The 15,504-nt window shown below is 37.0% G+C and overlaps 1 protein-coding gene across 4 annotated transcripts in view; it reads right to left on the reverse strand.

Moving 5' to 3' along the window:
- CNOT6 (CCR4-NOT transcription complex subunit 6) overlaps window positions 1–15,504 on the reverse strand; it is a 68,258-nt gene that overhangs the window by 9,462 nt on the left and 43,292 nt on the right. For 3 of the 4 annotated variants that reach the window (XM_032846851.1, XM_032846850.1, XM_032846853.1), the window contains 7 exons: window positions 14,937–15,123; window positions 12,922–13,007; window positions 3,025–3,129; window positions 2,875–2,943; window positions 1,648–1,805; window positions 825–979; window positions 67–221 (listed from right to left, as the gene is read on the reverse strand). In XM_032846851.1, the coding sequence (XP_032702742.1) occupies window positions 67–221; window positions 825–979; window positions 1,648–1,805; window positions 2,875–2,943; window positions 3,025–3,129; window positions 12,922–13,007; window positions 14,937–15,123 (915 nt within the window). The remainder of the gene's footprint in view (window positions 1–66; window positions 222–824; window positions 980–1,647; window positions 1,806–2,874; window positions 2,944–3,024; window positions 3,130–12,921; window positions 13,008–14,936; window positions 15,124–15,504) is intronic. The other variant, XM_032846852.1, reaches the window with a different exon arrangement.

Raw genomic sequence — 15,504 nt, forward strand, 5'->3', positions numbered from 1 at the left:
AACAAATGTTCTGCTTTCTGATAAATTTTGGAGGTCAATTTTACAGGAAGTGAAAAGGTCACTCACATGACATTTCCATCAATTCCTTTCGAAGTTCTAGCAGTACTGCAACTCCAATGTTATCTTTTGTCATGACTCTGTTCAGCATAGCTTCAGACCCTTCCGAATTTGCCATTGCTAGCTGATTAAATTCAACAGTGTGTTTCTGAACCAAAGTAAATCTAAAACACAAACAAAAACACACATACACACACACACATAGAATTGGGAATACCAAGGTATTAACTTTGTGGGAAATGCAGTTTTCCCAAACTTCCTTAACAAATATGATGGCATGTAAATCACATTATGGAAAATCCTCCACACTTCACACCAAGCTTCCCACATCCGTTTCAAGTTGTTCTCAGTCTGTTACTGATACAGATAACATCCTGAAATACTTTTACAACTTAAGATAATGTAGTCATCTTCTGCTTAAGTTCCATATTGGAATATTCCATCTTGTAATTTTAAAATAATTCTTTTCCAAACTATAGGTTAAGAATCCCTCTACCATCCTAGAGGGAATGTTAATTACGAGGTGTTTCAATTAACAATTGGAGTTAAACCCTAGTGAACACCTGAAGAAACAGCAGCACTTTCAACAAGTCTCCAAAACAAGATCACTTCTGATGCTTCAAAACCAAACCAAACCCTTTAAATCAACAGTGTTGTTTTACTGAGTAATAATACAATGCTTCACTCTCCGATCTGCCAACTAATTTCCACACCCCTGACTCCCTGCAAATACTGAGAAAAATTTTTTTGAACATAAGATGACTTACTTTTCTGTCTTGAAGAATATTGCACAGCCATCGACATGTTTTCTTTCTTGTTCTGACATTGTCCTAGCTCTAGATTTAGGACTAAAGAATCCATTATAGCCACGTTCTTTCAGTTCTACCAGAAAAAAACTGTAATACTGTTCTGTTTCAACCTCCTGAAAAATTGCAAATGGCAAAGTTATTTCATAAGACAAAAATGAGTCCTATGCATTAACTTTACATGTACAGTTTGAGGGCCTGAAATAATTTCAAAGGACTAATCTGCAGAATAAGGAATGCAACGTCTCTTCAATATACATACATGTCGGTGTGTGTGTATTTTCTTGTATTTTAGAATTGATGGGGAGTAAGAATCAGAGAGAGAGGAGGAACTTCACAGATTCTAACTGCAGAACAGTGACCTGCCCAAGGTTGTGTAAATTATTATGAGCAGGACTGAGACCTCAAAGTTACTGTGCACCAGGTTCGATGCGCTTGCCACTATCCCCTGATTATTCTATTACTGCTGAAAGCAAAGCAAAACTATACCTTGACAATGCCGCAATTTCAGTAACTCTGCCACCCAATTAAAAACAATGTGAGGGCATTTGGGAGGGAAAGCTGAAAACCCAAATTAACCCATTTGCTTCACTTGGCAGTACAATGCTGCAACAAAGCAGGTAGTGAACACTCCCAGGATTCGCTAAAAACAGAGCCAATTATTTTAAGAATTGCTGAGCCAGAACTTCAAATGTGTCAGGGTAATGTGTTCCCAATTTGTCCCTTGCTTATCAAAATTGGGGCATCTGGGCAATTTACACAAATTCTTGTGTAAATTACTTACCTGAAGACTTATGATATCAGCATTGCAGCTCAAAATTTCTTGAATAATAGCCTTTTTCCTGTAGTCCCAATTTAGTGCCCAAGAGGGACAGTAGCCGTATAACTGCCGGGTCGCATATTTATCACAAAGAACATTATAGCACATGACAGAAAACAAGGCTGTAGGAAAGATAACTTTACTTATTCACACACGTGGCAGAAAAAAAACAATTAATTTCAATCGTTTTCACTTAAATGCTAAGTTTGACTTTATTCACTCAATATATATTCACTGAAAAGCTACTATATGCCAGACATAACGGATATAAATAAAGTTGAATAAGGAAGGAGAGATAGCTGAACAAATTATAATACGATGTGTTATCTGCTATAGAGATACCCACAGAAGGTTTGAGGCTAAAAGACTAAGGTCTTGAGCCTCTCTATCTCTAAGATCAGTGTTTATTGCATCTGTACTCCCTCCATCACTCTGCTAAGTGCTAATGCAGAATGTGGAAAATTGACAGTTTTCCTAACAGGCATGGGTAAGTTTCTTCTACAGAGCAACGATTAATTCATATGAAAGGAAAGAGGAATCATAGACCAAATCCTGTTATACACATCATGTAATTCTCAAACTATTTTCATACAAGTTAAGTTAAAAGGAAATCAGAGGCCATTAGTTCAATTTCTCTCTCAAGTAAGTGTTTGGGCTATCTTACAATTCTGCAGTATCGAAGACATTTGGAATATACTAGGGTTTGGAAACTTCCAGTATAAAGATTTTACTGTATTTATTATAATAAATGAGTTTGCTCAGTACTTCAGAGCGGAGCTTCTCAACAGTGGCACCGCTGACATTACAGGTGGGTAAATTCTTTGCCGTGGGGAGTGGGGGTGGGGCTGTGCTGTGAGGTAGCATGCTTAGCAGCATCAGAGATCAGAGATGATCTCTAACCATGAGATGTCAGTAGCACCTTCCCCAGTTGTGAAAATCAAAAAATGTCTCCAGACATTGCTAGGTGTCCCTTGGGGGATGAAAATCCCTGAGAAGCACTGCTCTACAGCATCCCTATGGCATAGGAGGGAGGCCAACTAAGTAACAATTAAGTCTTCATTATAATCTCTCAAACCAAATCAATCCTAAGCATTTAACTGTAACATAGCCTGTAATCTAACCCATGCCAACAACACTGTTAGATTTATAGTACCAAGTAAAAATAAGTTAAAAAAAAATAAGGCTACCAACCAGTTGGCCTTGTTCTGTCTGGTTCTTGCAACATAATCCAAGATCTTGGAGGTGGCTGTTCTGTTGAAACTAGTTGAATATAAAACACAAAATTAAGCAATATTCTTACACATCTTCCTAAAAAAATTGTTTGAACAAATGACCACTTACTTCTTTTTGCAGTACCTGCCAAATTATCAAGCAAATAGTTCAGTAGCCTTCTTGTTCCATCTGGTTCCAGATAGAGGTTCAATATATCCTGGGTAAGTGGATTTCCTGGAAGTATTTTTTAAATAGGTAAAATGAAACCAAGAAAGGTAACAAAGTATTTCAAAAGTAAAAAACATACCAAAATTATCAGATCAACCATAACAATGTATATAGTTACTAGTAATATACCAAACCAGAGGAAATATTTTACCAGTTTTTGATGAGAAGAATAAAAATGACTCATATCATGTTCTAAAGAAGTAGCCAGAAAATGATTATTATGGATTGATGTCAATGTAGAAGAGATCTAACAGTGCTCTGTATCTGGCCCTGCCTCAACAACACTTTTACGACGATCAAACCCCAGTGAAACCAGAAGGGGAAGAGTGGGAAGGAGGGACAGACAAGGGAAAAGAAGAGAGCCACTATAATGAATCAGCGAATCAAAACTTAAGAATGCAACAAAGCTAACAAGGAGATATCCTAATGACAAATGTAGTTGGCACTTAGAGTCTTTAAAAAATTCTACTAAATGAAGTAATAACAAGATGGAACAGATTTGGTTTAAGACTAAGTCACTACGGAAAGGGGAAAACCCCAGGGCTGTGTGCCATCTGTAAATTCAGTAACGGTTTCCGAAGTACCAGAAATGAAAGCAAGAGCAATGATTTACATGAATCTACAAGAGTCTCAAATCATCTCATAAGGATTTCTCACATGCCTTCGAAAATTAACAGTACAATGAACCGCTTTGGACAGTGAGGTTCCTACCCATGCCACACAAGGGGGGGATATATTGTTCTGGATGCCACAGCTCCACTAATAAATTTTACAGACTTAGGAAGACAAATGATTCATAAGTCACTGTAAAGTAATTGTAAGATCCTTATTGTTCCAAATGAAAAAAGATTTTCAAAGCTGTTGCCCCCTCACTTTCCCTGCCAGGGCAGTTTTAGAGAAAGCCAGCAAAAAGAGAAGGTTGAGTAAGATCAGGGTTTCATAATGTAATCTGAATATGCCCAGTTTCAAGTAAAAATCACTCATCAGACCAAGAACCAAGAAGATTTCAAACTAAAGGAAGAGTTTAACACCAAGATGACAAAAACATTAGTATGATCTGATCTAAATATAGCAGTCATGACAAAAAATGCTTAAATGAGAAATAGCAAAAATATATTTGAAATAAATGAAAAACAGGAAGACTCAGCAAAGAAAAAAAGTTTTGGCAAATAAAACATGTTTTTGAAAATGAAAATATTAAAACTGCACAACAGAATAAATGAAATAAAAGTTCAGTGGATGGGTTCAACTGCAAAACAGAGGGTCAGAGGAAAGAATCAGTGAAACGAAGACAGAACAGTAAGAATTACCCAATCTGAACAACAGAAAGGAAACAGCAAAAAAAATGAACAGAGCCTTCGGGACCTGTGGGACCACAACAGAATTCTAAGGGTGGAAGCACAGAACAAGCAGCACTGAGCTGAAACAGTACTCAAAGAAATAATGCCTGAAAAATTCGCCAAATTTGGAAAGAAAAATAAACCTGCGGATCCAAGAGTCTGATAAAACCCAAACAGGATACACTCAGAAGAATGCACAGCAAGCCACACCATAATTAAACTTCTGAAAACTAAAGAAAAAGAAAACCTCTTGAAGGCAGCCAGAGAAAAACACCCTACCTCTAGGGAGAACACACTCTGAATCACAGCAGACTTTGCATCACAAGCCACAGTGGTCAAAGGGAAGCGGCACAAGATTTTTAAGCGCTGAAAAGAAAAGAACTGGCAACCCAGAACCAATACCCAGTGAAAACAGCCTTTAGGAAGGAAGGAAAAATAAATACATTCTCAGAGCACAGAAAACTAAGAGAACCTATTGCCAGCAGATCTATCCTAAAAGAATCAGAAGTTCTCTAAATACAAAGGAAATGATGAAAGAAGGAACCTTGGAACATTAGAAAAGAAAAAAAAAAGACTGTGATCTTCAGAAGGGGGCAAATATATTAGGCTTTCCTTCCCTTAATCTTTCTAACTTATGTTCAGCCATTAAAACATTTTTGTTAACACCGGTGTGGTTCTAAATATATGTACAGAAAATATTTAAGACAATGATACTATAAACAGGGAGTAAATGGGAAGTCTTAAAAAGTTAGGGATTCTGAATAAATAAATAAATAAAATCTTTAAAAGGGGGGGGGAAGCCTGGATGGCTCAGTTGGTTAAGCCGCTGCCTTCGGCTCGGGTCATGATCCCAGGGTTCTAGGATTGAGTCCCGCTTCGGGCTCCTTGCTCAGTGGGGAGCCTGCTTCTCTCTCAGCCTGCCACTCTGCCTGCTTGTGCACTCGCACGCTCTCTCTCTCTGACAAATAAATAAACAAATAAAATCTTTTAAAAAAAAAAAAGAGGGATTCTGTATTTCACTCAAAATGATAGCACTAATAGATTTGATAAGTTATGTATGTTTTCCACAAGAAACTCACTTCAAATGTAACACTATAAACAGGTTGAAAGGAAAAGGATGGAAAAAGATGTCATGAAAATCTTAATCAAAGGAAAGCATTAGTGTCTACTTAGTATCAGATAAAGTTGATCTCAGAGAAAATAAATTTACTAGAGACAGAGACTGGCATCACATATTGTAAAGGAGAACACACAGCAATTCTAAACATGTGCTCACAAAATGACAGAACTGAAAACTATTTTAAGCAAAAACTGATAGAACTGAAAGAACAAGAGAGAAAATCTACAATTACGCTGGGAGACTTTAAGACCCATCTCTCAACGACAGAAACAAAGGAAAAGAACTCCAAACACCATCAATCCAACAGATACTAACTAGGTTAATATAGAGGATCCAGCTGAGATTTACAGATCATTCTATCCAATAACAGCACAATACATATTCTTGTGCATGGCCCCAGGAACATAAACTAGTATAAACCACACCCTGGGCCATAAACCACCAAACTTCAACAAATTTAAAAGAACTCAAATCATACAGAATTCTTCAACCACAAGGGAATCACACAAAAAATCAGTACTGAAAGACAAAAGGGAAATCTGGAAACACTCAGAAAATTCTAAATAATCTATGGGTCAAAGAGGAAAATGTACTGAATTAGCGAAAATGAAAACACACCATATCAGTATTTGTGGCTGGACACAGCTAACACAGAGCCAAGAGGGAAATTTACAGCACCTAATGCATACAATAGAAAAGGAAAAAAATCTCAATTCAATAATCTAAACTCCAATCCTAAGAACCTAGAAAGAATAAAGCAACTGAAAGCAAAAAAGACAAATTCAAAGCACTAAAGAATAGGAATCACAGAAATTTTTTAAAAAGATCAATAAAATTAGTAAATCTCTACCAAAACTGACAAAGTAAATGAAGACAGAAATTACCAATATAAAAAGTGAAAGGGGTATCACCACAAACCCTACAGAAATCAAAAGGAGAAGGGAATACTATGAGCAACTCTACACACCTAAATTTAACAACATATATGAATGGGCTATTTCCCTGAAAAATACAAACTATCTGAACTCACTTAGTAAGTAATTTAAATAGCCCAAATACCTATTAAAGGAGATGAATTCATGATTTAAACTACCATGAAAGAGGGGCACCTGGGTGGCTCAGTGCGCTAAGTAAGAGTCAGACCCTTAGATTTCAGCTCGGGTCCTGATCTCAGGGTTGTGGGATCCAGCTACACGTCAGGCTCCGTAGTCTCCGTAGTCGGTGTGGAGTCCGCTTGAGATTCTCTCTCCCTCTTCCTGTGCACCTCCCCCCGCTCCTGCACGCGCTCACTCTATATAAATAAATAAGCAAATAAAATCTCAAAAACTGTCAGAAAAGAAATCTCTAGACCCATATTGTTTTGTTGGGAAATTCTACGAAACAGTTAAAGAATTAACTCAATCTATAGACTCTCAGAAAACAGAAGATGAGGGAACACTTTCAAATTCATTTCATAAAGTTAATATTACCTACATACCAAAACCAGACAGTGAGCATACAAATAAAACTGAAGACAAATACCCCTTGAATATCGAATCAAGAATCCTTAAGAAAGGAGTATCCCTGGAACCTACTAAGTAATAAAGCATTTGGATAAATTAAGAATAATCCCAATTAAAAAGCCTGATCATTTTATCCTTCACAACTCCAGAGTCCTGCCATAAAAGAGGGTCAGATCTTGCTATCTGTAAATCCAAGACCATCACAGGACACCTGCATGATCAGAGGCAGGAAGGCAGAGGCGGCAGAAGCTCAAACATCACACCTTTACTACCCAGCAACAGAACTTAAGTGCTTCTTGCCAGGGTTTAAACTTGAACAGTTTCCACCCAGAAGGAAACCAAGATTTGTTTTCTTCTGCCTGTTCCACACCCCACCCATATGGAAAAAAAAAAAAAAAAATTTTTTTCAGAAAAAAAGAAAAAAACAAAACAAAACACTGGACAACATCTACCTTCACATAAATAAATTGCCATGTATGTTTTTTTCTTGCTAAAAAAAAGTAATAATAAATAAAAATCCTTAAGAAAATATTAGCATACAACAGTGAGCAATAAATAAAAAGAATCAGAACCATGACTAAGTGGGATTTATTATAGGAATACAAGGCTGGTTCAAGATGCAGAAATCAATTATAAGGGTAAAGAAGCAAAATTATATAATCATATCAACTGATGCAAAATAGGCATCTGGAAAAATTAAAAACCCATTCATGATTTAAAACTCCAGAAAAAAGAGGAACAGAGGGAAATGTCCTCAAATTGATAAAGACAATCTACAAAATACCTACTGCTAACATTATACTTAACAGTGAAGACAGAATACTTTGAAAGATTAGGAAAAAGAGGGATGACTGTTCTCACAACTCTTATTCAACATAGTGCTGGAAGTTCTAGTCAGTACATTAAGGCAAGAAAAGAGATGCCTGGATGGTTCAGCTGGTTAAGCGTCTGCCTTTGACTCAGGTCAAGATCCCAGGATCCTGGGATCAAGTCCCACATCGGGCTCCCTGCTCAGGGGGAACCTGCTTCTCCCTCTGCCTGCTTGTGCTTTCTTATCTCTCTCTGTGACAAACAGAAATAAAATCATCCCTGTTTGCAGATGACATAACTTTCTACTACGTAGACAATTCCCAAAAATTTTAACAAAAAGTGTACAAAAACACAAAACAAAACAACTCCTAGAACAAGAAATGAATTCAACAGGGTGGAGGATACAAGACAAAAATACAAAAACTCCAATTCAAAAAGATACATGCACTTCTATGTCTGCAGCATTACTTACAATAACCAAGAAATGGAAGCAACCCAAGTATCCATCCACAGATGAATGGATAAAAATGTGGTACATACATACAATGGAATATTACTCTGCCATTAATAATAATAATAAAAAAAAAGATCTTGCCATTTGCTACAACATGAATTGACCTGCAGGATATTATACTAAGTGAAATAAGTCATACAGAGAAAGAAATATTACATGATTTCACTTATAAGCAGAATCTAAAAAACAAAACAAAAGAACAAGCAAATAAAAACCAAACAAACTCTTAAACACAGATAACAAATGGGTGGTTGCCAAAGGGAATGGGGGGGGGGTGGGGAATGGAAGGGTAGATGAAAGAGATAAATTAAAAAAATCCATTGTATTTCTATATGCCCAAGAATGTACACATGGACAGCAAAATTTAATATATTATCAGTTATAATTGCTCAAAAAAAAAAACAGAAATAAATCTAACAAAACATTTACATGACTTATATACCAAAAACTATAAAATACTAATGGCAAAAATCAAAGCTCTAAATACAGGGAGAGACATGGCATGTTCATGGAGAAGATTCATTCTCCCCAATTTGATCCCAGGTTTCACACAACTCCGATCAAAATCCCAGCAATATTTCTTGTAACTATACACAAGATTATTCTAAATGTATATGGAAAAGCAAAGAATCTAAAACAGATTAAAATGTTTTGAAAAAGACAACTATAACAGAGGAATCTGTCTATTCTATTTCAAGACTGAACTATCCTATTTCAACTTTCAAGTAACTACTGGCAAAGGGACAGACACATACATCAATGGAAAAGAGAAAATCCAGAAATAGATCCACACAGATATGTCCAACTAATCTTGGGAAAAGGTGTAAATGCAATTCAACCAAGGACAGACTTTTCAACTAATGGTGCTAGACCAATTGGACAGTCAGACTAAAGCATGAACTTTCAACTAATCCTCATTTCTTTTACCTCAATTTTAACTCCAAATAGATCACAGACTTAAATGTAAACATAAAACCATGAAACTTTTTTCTAAAAAGACTTACTTATTTGGGGGGGGGGCAGGCAGAGGGAGAGGTAGAGAGAATCTCAAGCACACTCCCCACTGAGCCCAGAGTCTGATGTGGGGCTCATCTCACAACCTTGAGATAATGACCTGAGCTGAAATCAAGAGTTGGATGTTCAACCAACTGCACCGCCCAGGCATCCCAAACCATGAAACCTTTAGTACAAAACACAGGAGAAAATCTCTGGGCTCTAGAGCTAATCAAAGCATTCTCAGACTTGACACCAAAAAGTAGTATCCATAAAAAGAAAAAATGATAAACAACTTCATCAAAGCTAAAAACTTCTGCTACATACAAGACCCTGTGTGATATTGTGACTTATAATAAGAAATACATATCTGGTCTTTATTTCCTAAAGCTCCTAAAACCATTAACATTTCCTAAGAGAAGAAGTTGTACAGTGGCTCTTGTCACGTTAAGAAAGTAACTTTCAGACCTCACCTAAGGACTGGAGACTGGGTCGACAGAGGAACCAGCCATATGACTGAGAGCCGGAACATACACTCCAGAGGGGAAGGGGGCTGCAAGCTGGCTCAGTCATCAAGGCCAATGATTTAATCATGCCTATGTTATGAAGGATCTGTAAAAACTCAAAAGTGTGGGGTTCAAAGAGGCTCCAGGTTGGTGCACACATGGAGATTCAGGGAGAATGGCGTACCTGGAGAGAATGGAAGCTCTGTGCCCTCTCCCCATACCTTGCCTTATGCATCTCTTCCTCTGGTTGTTCTGAGTTCTATCCTTTTATAATAAACTGGGAATCTTGTGAGTAAACAGGTTTCCTGATTACTGTGAGCCATTCGAACAAATTAATCGAATGCAAGAGGGGGTTTGTGGGAACTTTGGTCAGAAGCACAGGCAAGGAGCCATCATGTAAGACTGAACCCTTTTAGCCGTGGAATCTGATGCTATCCTTGGGTAGGTAGTGTCAGAATTTAGCTGAATTATAGGACCTCTAACTGGTGTCCTAGAATGGCTTGCAGTGTGGAGGAAAGCCCCCCAGCACTGGAACTGGGTGTGTTAAGTGGATAAGAAGACTCCATACTGGGAAAACAATATTTGCAAATCACATACTTGACAAAGGCCTAGTATCTAGAATATATTACAGACTCCCAAAACCAAGAGACAATTGGATAGAACATGACAAAAACAGAAAATTATGCCACAGATGATGACATACAGATGACCCATAAGCACATGCAAAGATGTGCGATACCTTTTGCTAACAGGGAAATGCAAAAAACCCCGCAAGGATATCAATACACATCTATCAGAAAGGCTAAAGAAACAACAGTGACAACACCAAGCTGGTGAGAATTCCGAGTAACTGGATCACTCACTTATCACTGGTGAAAATGTTAGACAGTACAGCCACCCTGGAAAACAGTTTGGCCAATTCCTAAAAAACTAAACATGACACTAACGTATGACTGAGCCAGTTGCATTCCTAGGCACTTCTAAAGAAATGAACACTTATGTTCACATAATAACCTCTACGCAGCTCATGCTTCATCCATAATAGCCAAACACTGGAAACCAGCCAGATGTTCTTCAACAGGTAACCAGTTAAACAAACCATGACATGTCCATACCACGGAACACTGCTCATTAATATAAAGGAGCAAAACACGCAAAAACCTGTGTGAATCACCAAAGAATTCACCTGAGTGGGAAAAAACCAATCTCAGAAGGTTACATATAGCATGATTCTACTTATACAATATTCTTGAAATAACAAAACTACAGAAATGGAAGAAAACATATCAGTGGTTTTCTGAAGTTAACAACTGAGCTGGGGCAAGCTCAAAAAAATAAAGAGGATTTGTCAAAAAAAAGGTACAATCAGTGAAACTATCCTTCTGAGAAAGAAGCATGAAACCTAGATGTCAAACATGAGAGGATTTTTCTGAAATGGAAGATCAAGGGAGCCTCAAAAACTAAGGTGCCTCAAAGACTGTCCTACCCCTCCTCAATACTTCAAATGCTTTCATACACATTAACTCAATGTGAAAATCTATGACTGATGACCCTCACTTCAAATAAAGTTTGTGAATCCTTAGAGAAATGAACAGAGTCAAAGGTTTGTAAAATAAATAATGCAAGATTATAAAACCTGAAACTACTAAGAGGACATAAAAATAGTAGCTGCCTCTGGGATGAGAAAGGGACCTGAAGAAGAGGGTTTTCACACTCTGTAATGTCCTGTTTCTTGTGCATTAGAAAATGGACACAAAAGTGACACACTATTGTTAATTCTTATTGTCAGGATACAGATACATGTTGCTACGTTTTACATTGTTTTTCAAAGTTAAAATAAGAAAATGTCAAAAGTACGCTCACCATAGGGTGACAGAACAGATCTACAGACGTCTATTTTAAGAAGCCTCAGCCAAGTCCAGCCCACACAGAAAAACACTTTCCAAAGAACCATTTATAAAGCTGATACTTGTTGAATATGGTTTTACATATATCTGTAGAGGTATTTATTTATGTTTTTCCATTTCATTTGTTTTTGTAAAATTACTGTTACCTTTATGATATGAAATGGATTTATAGGAATAAAAACCCAATTTTACTACCTACATATTCTTTTTTATTTTTTTAATGTCTTTTTTTTTTTTAAGAGTTTATTTATTTATTGGACAGACAAGAGATCACAAGTAGGCAGAGAGGCAGGCAGAGAGTGAGAGGGAAGCAGGCTCCCCGATGAGCAGGGAGCCCAATGCAGGGCTCAATCCCAGGACTCTGAGATCATGACCTGAGCTAAAGGCAGAGGCTTAACCCGCTGAGCCACCCAGGTGCCCCACTACCTACATATACTTAAGAAATAAAGAGTACAATTCTTAAAGACTTCATTATGTGACTGTTTTTTAAGAATTTATTATAGGGTCAGATGGATACAAGATTGGCAAAGAATCACTTAATGTGATTAAAAAAATAGGTAACGACATTTTATTAAATGACTTTTAATCTTACTGATTTAAAAAACACATTTCCCAATAGTTCTCAATGTATCAATTATGCCCTCAAATTCTAATGGAGTAATGAAGTCCTCATAAAACTACAGTCTTAAAAAAATGATCAAAAACTGATTGTTACTAGCAGGTCCAAATGGCTCAAAAATTTTTTACTCATTGATTTCTGCACTTTGTGAGTCTCCATTTTTTGAGGTTTGAATACAGCGGGGAAAAAAGCTGTTTACAGTATGATGAAATAAAGTATGACTTCAGGAATGCATCATCAGAACACAGATTTGATCAAAACAAAGGACAGAAAGCAAAGCTGGGCTAGGAGTGAAAGAGAATAAATACAAAGATTAACAGACAGTCTGCAGGTGGACAAGAAAGAAAACCACTGGGGTTTATCTAAGGAACGGATGAATTTTGGGGAGGAGTGAGCCTGCAAACCCCTGGCAAAAGAATGCCCTATTATGGCTTCTCTAGACTCAATACGTACAAACCCCAAGAAACACAAATACAGGAAGTCATACCTTTCAGGCCTAAAGTCTGCAACTGAAACAGTTTTCCCAGCTCAAAAGGTAGAACTCGTAACAGGTTGTTATTTAAATGGAGTTCCCTGTGGACATAAAAATTCATGTCAGAAGATATATTACCTTTTAACTCATAGCTAAAATCAGCAATATGGTTTCTAAGAATATAATCTTATAAGAATGAAAAAACTGTATTGCATATTCCAATGTCTAGTGCAGAGCTTCACAAACAACAGATGGTAAAGAACAAAAAACAAAATAATCCCAAACTGCCACAGACCAATACATTTTAAAAACACAATGAAAAAATGAATTATTAGAAAAATGAGATGAGAAAAAAAATCAGACCAACAAGACACAATTTTTAAAGAGCATTTTTAAAGAGCATTAAATTCAATAGATATAAAACTACTCTGACATGTTGCATATGTCACTGTAGGCCGACGACACCATCTGCAACTGCACAGTCCACACACCACCCCAGGAGCAGCACTGACCCAGCACACATGGAGTCTACTAAGAAAGTGAAAATGATAAACTAACACATGAATTGTTAAAGGAGAATTAAAATGATCATGTAGCACCAACTGAAAATAGTTTATGACAGCTACAAAACTAAGTCTATTGTTAATACCTCTCCAAACTAAATAAAATTCCAATTTAGAAATAATGGCAGCTATATTAACTGCCAATGATTATTTTAATGACTTTTTTTGGTACAGATAACTATAACTATCAAAGGAATCTTCAGTAGGAAAAAAAAGACCCAACAGTGAGACACAATTTTCTCCAATAACTTTTATTTGTCAATTTTTAAATGTGAATAAGTACTACTTCTATAACCCCTAGTTCTTGGAATTTAAATGAACCTTGGTTATTACTTAGTGAACCAGAGGTCAGTGAATGGTGAGGCCATAAACCGAACCAGAACAACTAGTTCTAAATAATTTGTTCCTATTTATTTCCACATATATCACATGGGAAAGGAGGTCTTTTAAGGAGATTAAAAATGGTCATAGTATATACTAAGTAATTAAGCCCAAAACAATGTCAAAAAGCTGGACTAGGAGCAATAAAGAAACTCTCACAAGGTCTTATTCCTTTTTATTACACAGCAAATGGTAGAAGATAGCAAAAAAGCCAGTGGAATCAGAGAAAAGGGAATATGAAATGGGGCAAGATTTTCCATTAGGATTAACATAATAACTGGAAATTAGCTTTACATTCAATTTGGGTAGGTTCCATCTACCCTACAAAACAGAGATAATAAAATAAATAGCAATTACCATTTATTAAATAAAATATGTGTCAGGCAGAAGGCTAATAGTTTCTTACTCATTATTTCAGATATATCTAATCTCAGCCCTGGCTAGTAACTATTATACAGCAACTGTATACAGGACAAAACTGCTCAGCAAGGTTAAGGAGCTTGCCCCAAATCAAACAACCTGTAAATGGCAAAGTCAGGATTCTAAATTGAACTGTGTGACTCCACAGCCTATCTACCACCTATACTCCACACTATAGTCCCCCAAATCCAATGACTAATTCTAGCTTCTTTCAAGTCCAGGCTTTATTACTATCTCACATACAAGCCCAGGAATGGCCAAAAAGGTTTCGCTTAATTGCAGTGGTTTCCAGGACGCCATGTTAGCCATGGTACAGTGCCCCAGAATGTTAAGAGGGAAAAGTACCACAACCATCTGTCACAGGTGAGTGCGTATGTGGGATAATATAACTGCCTTCTATTTGCTGACCCCTACTTTGTCCAAATATCTTAAGAATAAAATATATCACACAAAATATAGCAATAAAACAAATTTGAGGCAAGGAATCTACTGGATTTATTTGTTGGCTGACATTCAATTTTCCCAGAAAACTTTACAAAGAGGATATAGTTATGTTTGCTTTTTGTTCAAATACCATTTAATTGGTAGTGCTGTTTCCTGGCAAAATAAATGCTCTATTTTGTTCTTAGAGGGTATAAAGTCACATAGCAAGTCGAATCTGCACACCTGAGTGATACCATGTTTCCGAGTTCTGCCGGTAAACTCCGGATTTTATTAGAGGACAGGTCCAGATACACCAGATTGTGAAGCCTGGCAATGTCTGAAGGAATGCGGGACAGGGAATTGTCACTCAGATGCAAAGCTGTCAAGTGAGTTAGTGACCACAACGATGAGCTTAAGCTTCTTACTTTTCCTGTAAGAGAAGAAACAAATGGGAAAGGATTATAAAGCATTCTCTAAATTATGGTCCCTGGAGGGGCGCCTGGGTGGCTCAGTGGGTTAAGCCTCTGCCTTCAGCTCAGGTCATGATCTCAGGGTCCTGGGATCGAGTCCCGCATCGGGCTCTCTGCTCAGCGGAGAACCTGCTTCCTCCTCTATCTCTCTCTCTGCCTGCCTCTCTGTCTACTTGTGATCTCTCTCTCTGTGAAATAAATAAATAAAATCTTAAAAAAAAAAAAAATTATGGTCCCTGGATTAAGTAACATTTAATGTTCCAGTGAGTAATAATTTATTACACAAAAAATTGTGAAGAAGGGTTTAACAGGAGAAAGCTTACCTATTCTGGGACAATGCA

This window comes from Lontra canadensis, unplaced genomic scaffold (assembly GCF_010015895.1).
Source record: "Lontra canadensis isolate GAN:19392208 unplaced genomic scaffold, GSC_riverotter_1.0 scaffold181, whole genome shotgun sequence".
NCBI classification, from domain to species: Eukaryota; Metazoa; Chordata; class Mammalia; order Carnivora; family Mustelidae; genus Lontra; species Lontra canadensis.